The 9,145-nt window shown below is 39.2% G+C and overlaps 1 protein-coding gene across 1 annotated transcript in view; it reads right to left on the bottom strand.

Annotated features, from left to right (window-relative positions):
* Window positions 1–9,145, bottom strand: part of LOC107091700 (meprin A subunit beta-like) — an 18,152-nt gene that overhangs the window by 3,246 nt on the left and 5,761 nt on the right. The window contains exons 5-11 of the mRNA XM_015385784.1: window positions 7,824–7,902; window positions 7,606–7,723; window positions 6,164–6,342; window positions 4,124–4,342; window positions 2,524–2,673; window positions 737–952; window positions 314–570 (exon numbers count right to left, since the gene is read on the bottom strand). Of these exons, the coding sequence (XP_015241270.1) occupies window positions 314–570; window positions 737–952; window positions 2,524–2,673; window positions 4,124–4,342; window positions 6,164–6,342; window positions 7,606–7,723; window positions 7,824–7,902 (1,218 nt within the window). The remainder of the gene's footprint in view (window positions 1–313; window positions 571–736; window positions 953–2,523; window positions 2,674–4,123; window positions 4,343–6,163; window positions 6,343–7,605; window positions 7,724–7,823; window positions 7,903–9,145) is intronic.

Here is a 9,145-nt window from a genome sequence, read left to right as displayed (position 1 = left end):
CACTGCGCATGTGCAACCAAGGTAGTTTTTCTTCTTCCAGATTGACGAGTGCGACCAGCGCCATCGCTCAGCACCGAGTCTGACAGGTGGTTTTTAGACGTACAGTGTGAGCAGGTAGATCGCATCTGAGCGTCAGTGGCAGAACTTGCATCATGAGCTGTGAAATTTTAAATCCTGCAGTTTCATTGTACAGTTTGAGCTGTAGCTGCGTGCAATGATTAAAAATATTGCACAGTGTATGCCGGCTTTACACAGACAGATGTAAAGTTCTGGTCTGACTCGGGTTTGGAAGGTGATTTAATCCGACCGTTACCTGGAAGGAGTAACCGGATGGCGACAGGAAGGGGGGGCTGTACAGCTTGCTCCCCGGTGGTGTGGTGGCCAGCAGGTGGGTCATGTTACGGATGTGCCAGACGTGCTGAGGACATTTAGCGGATGACAGGTTGATATCATCCACAGAGAAACCTCCCTTTGAAGGACCTTCACCCCTCACCCCCTCAAAAACCACCCGGGCCTTTCGGGTCACGTTCAGGTTGACGTTGATCAGCTCCCAGGAGCCCATGTCGCCGCCTGGGAACAAAAGATTAAAATCATTCAAGATGTTTTTTTCTACATTAGTCATTCTTCTTTATAAAAGCACCAGATGAAAAAGAAAGAAAAAACAATGTAGAACTCAGTTCCTAGAGTTCCACATTTTTAAACCCTACTGTCAGATTAAAAAGGGATTATTTCTCACCTGAGATGCTCTTGAAGAGCTTGAGTTTACCGCTGGGGTTGGCCGAGTCGAACTCTTTGACCCAGATATTCAGAACATCATCAGCTGCTCCTGTGTTGTGGAGGAAGAACTGCAGACACTGAGCTCCAGCTTTAGGGTGAAGCCAGCGACTCTCCAGGGAAGCGCTCTGACCCGGTCCAATGGATTCTGTGCTGAGATGCATGAAGTAGCCTTTCCCTGTGCAGGAAGAGCCAGAGAGATTCTTTCAGGGCTTCCTTTGCTTGTTTTTAAAAGAAATATTTAAAAACCAAAACCATTTGAGGTTTGCATGATTTCCTTAAATTGAAATGCTTTGAAGGTTCTCTTTTCATGCTGTGGCCTCATTCTATCTTCTATTATCTAAAGCAGGTTAGCAGAGATTAACTGATGTTTGGATTCATTTAAACTGCAGCTGGTGTAACAGATGACAGATCACCACATTTTACTCGCTCTTTTCTGAAAACTACAGTAGAGAGAGAAAGATGTGAAAACTCTGCTCTCATTTGGTACTTTATCAAAAGTGGGGTTTCAAATTATTTCCTTATCAGGTTCTTCTTTTTATTAGTTTTTTCCCTGTTTTCTTTTTTTTTTTTTATTTTCAGTTTGACAACCCTTTTTCAGTTCCAAAAATTGCTCTTTTCAGTTTCGATTGTTTTGTTTGTACGGAGCCCCTAAAGGGACATGGAGGGGAAAAAAATAAACTTTGGCGAGATCCCACAATACTTTTGCGAGATTTCTCAAAAAATAAGCTTTTGCAAGATCCCGCAATACTTTTGCAAGATCTCGTAAAAAATAAGCTTTTGCGAGATCCCGCGATACTTTTGCGAGATCTCGTAAAAAATAAGCTTTTGCAAGATCCTGCAATACTTTTGCGAGATCTCGTAAAAAATTAGCTTTTGCAAGATCCCGCAATACTTTTGCGAGATCTCGCAAAAAATAAGCTTTTGCAAGATCCCGCAATACTTTTGCGAGATCTCGTAAAAAATAAGCTTTTGAGAGATCCCGCGATACTTTTGCGAGATCTCGCAAAACATTTTGCCATGTCAGCTAACCGGAAGTAAAACAGACACACAACAGAGGAGGTGCAAAGTGTACTGCTATGGGAAGGATAATACGCCCATGTGTCAGCTATTACGATGGAGGATGATTTGGAGTGGTCCCAAAACACGACATTACATGAATGAAGAGGGACAAGGTCAGTATGCAATGCTACGGAGCCCCTAAAAAGACATGGAGGGAAAAAATAAACTTTTGCGAGATATTTCAAAAAATAAACTTTTGCGAGATCCCGCAATACTGTACTTTTGCGAGATCTCGCAAAACTATTGTGGGATCTCGCAAAAGTTCTCTTTTTTCCCTCCATGTCCCTTTAGTCCGTATGTTTGTTTAAAATCTTTAGTTTCTTTGCTTTCAAAATAAAATAAAATATTTTGACAAATATTTTTGTTACGCTAATGTAGCTCCATATTTATACGGCAAACACGTTCCCTGATGCTTGAGTCTGATTGGTTACAAAGGACTGAGGGCGGTGTTATTCTTGCTCCACTGCTGTTCCACTTCTGTTTTATAATGTTTATCTTGGAAAATCTGCAGCAGCACAATCTTACACCTGTCTGCACTTTGTTCTCATAAATAACCCCGCCCGTTATTTATGTGTTTTTGTTTCAGAGGTTCGATGCAAAGAGCAAACATGAACAAATAGTATGAGACACACAGATTAGCTTCCACTCATTTCTAAACCAACACTCCTATGATGAGATGAGGATAACCTTTGCATTGTCCCATGTTGGTGAAGTCGTTCTGAGGGCCTCCGATTGCAGAGCTGCGGCGTTCCCACGTGGCTTTGCTGGATCCCTGAATCATCCCACAAATGTTCTCCTCCTCGAAGTCACAGCTGTCCACAAAGGTGGAGGATTTAGCTACGGAGAAGAAACAGCAGCTACATCAATGCATTGCAGATTAATCTATGGAGTTATCTCCCATGGTTTTATAGAAACCTCAATCTATTTGTAGGTTTCTACTGTATTCCTGGAAAGTAATTTTCTTCCCTTTCTTACCTTAATTCATTCTATTGGTTGATTTATCTGAGATGTAACTTACTTGTCTGCATATTTTCAATATTCTGAAGTCATCGCCATCCAGGATTTTAAAGAACTTTTACCTCCATCCTTATTCCATCCATTCGCAGTGGATTATTTTATTTTATTCAATTCAATCCAGTTTATTTCTATAGCGGCAATTCACAAAACATGTCATCTCAAGGCACTTTACAGTTCACCAGATCATCCAGTCAGATTGATTCAAAGTTTTCTATCTAAGGGAAACCAGTTGATTGCATCGACTCATTGACTCAAAGGCAATCCCTCATACTAAGCATGCTTGTAGCGACAGTGGAGAGGAAAAACTCCCTTTTAACAGGAAAAAACCTCCAGCAGAAACAGGCCCAGTGTGAGCCGCCATCTGCATCATGATGATAATCCAATATCATATATTTATATAGAACCAATTCATTACAAATGCCTTCTTAAGCCACTTTACAGAGAAACTTATTATTCAGTTAGCCCCATAGCATGATGCGTCCTTGTCATTACTGACTATAAAACCTTTCACCAGAAGTAAAATGCATGAAAAAAAAAAATATTTTAGCTCCTATGTATGTTTGAAAGTGTAATTTTTTGTTTACAGCCTTCATTTTGAAAAGAAGATTTGGCACCTATTAATGTGCCTAAAACACTATTTTCGTGCAAATATAGATGAAGATGGGTAAACAAGCAAACAAACAACCCAAGGTTATTTTTCAATGACAGTCATTCAGACTGAACAACAGTTTAACATCAATCAATAACAGAAAATATGTTATGTAAGTGACTGAATGAGGGCAACCTTTGATCTGGAGGCCGTAACCTCGACACAAAGGAGGCGGCAACCTCCTTGCTTTTTATCTTCCTCAACAACAAAACTAAAATCAGAGATACATTGGTGTCCAAAGGACAAAGAGTGAAACTGAACAGAACAGAAGGTGGGGTGGGGGTGGGGGGAGTGGAGGGCGCTGCAGAGACCTGCTTAACTGAGCATTAGAGACGCTAATCTTGTAAATGAAGTGGGATTGAGTAGCTATTGTCATCTCTGGTTTCTGCATGCTAGTGTTGCAGCTAAAATATTCACAGCTTCCTGACAGCTGATACATTAAAGCCTGAGATTATCGCTGTATGTCAGGAACAGGTTGCATGAAAAAATAAAACGCTGCTTTTCTAATTGGAATTGCCTCACTTTTTAATTTAGCTTTAATATAAAAACAGAAACCTGACCTTTTTCCATTTAATACAATTATTAGCTGCAGCTGTGCCCCACAGATGAGTCCAGACTCACTGCAGTTATAGAGGAGGCGGAGCTTGGTTAGGTCGCTGGCGCTGAATCCCATCCTCTGACCAATCACATCCATGAACTGTGGGATCTTGGTGACGATGGTGGGCTCAGAGTCGATGTTAAAGGACGTCTTGCTGTAGTGCATCACGGAGCCGTAGTCATATGGAACGCCCAAAGCGCTGGACACACTGTCGTCATACGTGTTGAAATTGTGCTCCTTACCTGGAGGACAGTCAAATATCAGGAGTTTAAGTATCTAGTACAGGAATAACCAATTAAAAACAATCAACCAGTAAAGGTCTGGAGACATTTTTAATTATAATCTGTTACTTTAAACAGAATTTTACACTGAAATAAAATTATTTTTTTATGCATCCATGCTATACAATGACTTTTTAAATGGGGAAAAAAAAAAAAAAAAATAGAAAATTTTTCCATTTCAAAATATAAAGTGTTTTTTGAAGTAGAGAACAACAATCATTTAGTTTGCTATATGGACAATTTCCTGATTCACATATATGTTTTTTTCTTTTTTCTGTCTTAATGTTGGCAGTGGGCTTTATGCTGCCCTGCAAGGCTTTAAACCTGGGTTTAACCAGAGACTAAGCCATTCTCAAGCACATATCAAGGTGCTCATTTTGTAGCCTCATGAGACCATCCTGATCTTGCGAGCTTTCAAGGTTTCACTCGCAGATCAGTCTGGAGACTCTCCGTTAAAGAAAATTTGGAGCCGTTCACCAAACGAACGTCCAATCAGCGTTGGCTTTGAGGCGGGTTGAGGTGTGACGCAACGAGAAGCGCGACAGTTCAGTCTAAAGAACATGGCGGCTTCAGCCGATGAAACTAGCGTTAGCGTGGCTATCGAGCAAGTTTTATCGGAATTACAGAGTATTTCTTCACTGAAAGAAGAGCAAAACACTGCTCTGGAGGCTTTTCTCAGAGGAAAAGATGTTTTTGCTCTTCTCCCGACTGGTTTGCAAGAGTAGCCTGGCTTGTGGTTGTGTTTTCGTCATCGCTCTGTTAGTACGTCATATGCTTCGTTGATCTGATTGGTTTATTTGGCCCGTCTATCACCAACATAGGCCAATAAGCTAACCAGTATTTTCGCCCCTTCCCAAAATTACTTCAACGGAAGGTTTCCAGATGGATATGCGGAGCAAATCCATCTGGTGGAGTCAGGTTACTCATTTTGAGCCTGGATCCAGATTTATTTTTGATTCTGTTCATGGTGGAGAATCCTGCTTCACAGCAGCAGGTTGAGCCAAACATCCTCTAAATGTGCAGGGTCATCTTTGAGCACGCCATTTCACTTTTCTTTCACCAGTTCATCGCAGTTTTTCCAGCAGTCCACACTTTCTCTGCTCTCTTTTTCTCATTGTCTTCTTCTTCTTTCCCATCGCCCGGCTTGCCACAGGTTTGCCTGCCGTGTCTAAAAGTAGCAGCAGCAGCAACCCAGACTGACAGCTCATTGGCTCATTTGGATCACGTGAAGCCTGGAGCCGGACGCTCCCCAGGGCTTTACCGTATTAACAGGAGAAGCAGCGCAAGTGAAGTTAGACATTGTCGTTGAAAAACATGCTGTAATATGTAAATGTTTTAAATCAGGTTGGGTCCGGACCTAATCCGTGACCTCTGATCTAGTATATAGATAGAGCCTCTGACTTGCTGTTCAAGGAAAAAATCCTATGTGCTGTTCCCTGGTTTAGTGATATAAAGAAATAACCTAAACTCTGACAAATGAGGATTTACAATCACACCTTGGTTTTTATGTTAAAGGCTAATTCTGGCCTAATGCCTGAACGCCTGAACACGCCTCGTTTCTGTGAAAGTTTCCAGTGTGAAAAATCCACTTGGAGAAACAAAACATGCTGAATCAGGATGCTGGTGGAGATTCTCGCTCATCCAGGTCATAGTCATTCCAAAAAATTAAAGTTAAAAAACAAATAATTGTTTTCCAATGGGAAGCGAAACGCCTTCAAACTTGGAAAACAAAGTTCAGTGGTTTGTTTTTTTTTTACTTTTTGGACTGATTTAGGATGTTACCGGATTCAATTTGATCCCAGATGATATCGACGTAGTCGTCGCGGTCTGCTCGGGATTGCTCATGCCAGAAACCCAGAGCATGTAGGAACTCGTGCTCCACCGTGCCCAGTCGGTCACAGTTATTACCAATGGACAGCTGCTGCTTTCCAACACGCCGGTTTCCTACTGAGGAGTAGCATCTTAAGACAAAAACAAACAAAAAACTTTCAATGAACTAACTGGAACCTCTCAGAAGAAGAGATAAAATCAGTAGCATTTGTCACAGAGTAAAAGCAACGATTTATTTTGACTGCACAGATTATATCAATAGTTTATCAGAATTATTCAACACTGATCTCCCCAACTGAGCATCAAAAACTAATAATCTGTTATGATTTATTACGTTTCTGCAACGTTAACATGAAACAACTATTACAGATGGAAATCAGGATTACATGCAGCAGAGCAGGATTTTTCCCGCCTTTGCAGCAACAACTATTTTAAGTATGATTTAAAACTAAAAATTTCTAAAATCTAGGAATGTTTAATCTAGAAACAGATCTATTTTTATAGAGTTGAAGATTCAATTAATTTAATTCAGTCTGGAGCATAAGATGGAGAATAACATACAGATAAATAATTTATTGTTAGTAGGTCTGCTGTACCTTATGGAGTGAAGTTTAGTCAAAAAATAACTTTGCTGTTTTATGAGGTGTTGTTATTTCAAATTAAGAGTTTTTTTCTCATTTATTTATTTATTAAATTTTGTCGTTTTGACTTATTTCAAATGTACTCAAAAACATTTTTTAAGAATTGTGTTTTCAAATAAATTTTTTGCAGACTGAGTTTTACAAATTGCAGTTTTAACTATTTGTTTTTTGCAGATCACATTCTCTTCATTTCAAGCCCAATCCAAACAATCACTCTTGACCAATTTAAATGCTTTTGCTAAAATAGAAAATACATTTGCAAGAAAATTATCCAAAAAACCAAAAGCTACGAAAACAGTAACAAAACATCAAAACATTTTGACAAAGGTAATTTCTTGACTGCTTTTATTTTTCCAATTAGCATTTTCAAAATCTATTTTTATTACCATTTCCAAAATAATGTTTATTACTTGAAACAATAATGGAACAATATTTACTCCATAGAAGTATAGCCTACTAAACTGATTAATATTGCATATTGTACAAATTCTCAGTACTGCTGTGACTTTGGGATTCATCAGTGTTGATAAGATTCAACCTTTTCAGCCACATTAGTAGTCGACACAGTGGTAGCATGGAGGTAAATGGAGATTTTCAGTCTTTGGTTCTAATCAATGTCAAAATGTGTATGATAGGTATTAATGCGAGGAGCATGGTGGCCGACCCTGATGGTTCAAACACAGAGCCCTGAACTTCAGGCTATGGCGTCTGGTTTGGGATTTTCCTAGTTAAAAAAAGCCACGTTTTTCTCACCCGCTGCCTTTGAACACAGATATGTAGTTTTCCTCTCCTTTCCATGGTGTGAAGTCAATGCAGGTCTTTAGTCTGTACTGATCAAACGCCTTCAGAATGACACCCTTTGCATTAATATCTTTTGTTAAAAAGAGAAGAGAAAGAAAAGCCAATTAAACAACCTAGTGAAGTGAGTTTGTTGTGGAATTTCATGGCTTGTAAGATTGTTTATTTCTTACCCAGACTGTCCTCCAGATAGTAGGGTATGGTTGTTGGCCAGCGATACTCGTCACCGATGATGGAGTTTCTGCTCAGGAACTTAAAAAACAAAATAGGAAAACTGTTACTGTAGAACTAGTAAAGATAGATAGATAGATAGATAGATAGATAGATAGATAGATAGATAGATAGATAGATAGATAGATAGATAGATAGATAGATCCTAGCAGTAAAGATTTTATGGGATTCTTTATAAATAAGATTTATTTTATTAAAAATAAGACCATTAGCCCAGCTCTAAATATATATTTGGTTTATCACTGGAAGGTTAGTCGGCATCTGAGGTAAACAGTGGTGTCAAAAGTACACACATTTGTTATATACGGTAAGTAGAAGTATAGATTCACTCTGGTTAAAGTTGAAGTATCAACTTGACCTCTTTACTCAAGTAAAAGTGAAAAAGTATGAGCTCCAAAAACTACCTAAAGTATAAATGTATAACGTAACCTTTAAATAAAACAGCCAGAAGCCACTATAGGAATTGAAAACTCAATTTTACGACTATCTTGAAAAATTCTTTGAGATAGGGCCAACGATGAGGGATCCTTTCCCTTAGCTCCCTTCTAGACTCCTCTGTTCACACCTGCTCCCAATCTGCTGATTAGCCTGGTCTTTGTTTCTGTCTCACATATATACACCTCTTGTTCAGTCACTGTTTGCTGGTTCCTCGTCATTTCTTTGCTCTTCATGTCTGTTTTGCTTGATTTTGTTTGTAGGCTTTTGCTTCTGTTGCCCATTTGGATATTAAACTTGCAAGAAACCACTTCAGTGTCTGCATTTGAGTCCTCTTCCAGTCTCTACCAAACAAAATATTTTTTGCATCCTGAGATGTAAGTTTTACTGTCAAAACTGTCATTTGGGATTTCTATATTTACAGTTCTGACTAGTAGGAATGTTGTTTTGACCAGGAAGAACCTTTTTTATAGTTCTACAAATGGAACCAAAGAGAGGACAGCGCTTCTAATAAATCTCAATATGACCTGCCAAAATGGAAAATCACTAAAAGACCAGGACAACTGGACACAGCTACGCAAAAAAGTACAGACCTTTGGAATTGCTATATCAACTTGACCTCTTTACTTAAGTAAAAGGGAAAAAGTATGAGCTCCAAACTACCTAAAGTATAAATGTATAACGTAACCTTTAAAGAAAACAGCCAGAAGCCACTATAGGAATTAAAAGCTCAATTTTTCGAACATTTTGAAATATTCTCTGAGATAGGGCCAAGGATGAGGGAGGTCTTGTTGGTCTCCGTCTCCCGATACGCTCTCGCCTGTGTCCG

The sequence above is a fragment of the Cyprinodon variegatus genome, unplaced genomic scaffold (assembly GCF_000732505.1).
Source record: "Cyprinodon variegatus isolate N-32 unplaced genomic scaffold, C_variegatus-1.0 Scaffold348, whole genome shotgun sequence".
NCBI classification, from domain to species: Eukaryota; Metazoa; Chordata; class Actinopteri; order Cyprinodontiformes; family Cyprinodontidae; genus Cyprinodon; species Cyprinodon variegatus.
Note: the sequence above shows the minus strand (reverse complement) of the source record. Positions and strands in the feature narration are given on the sequence as shown.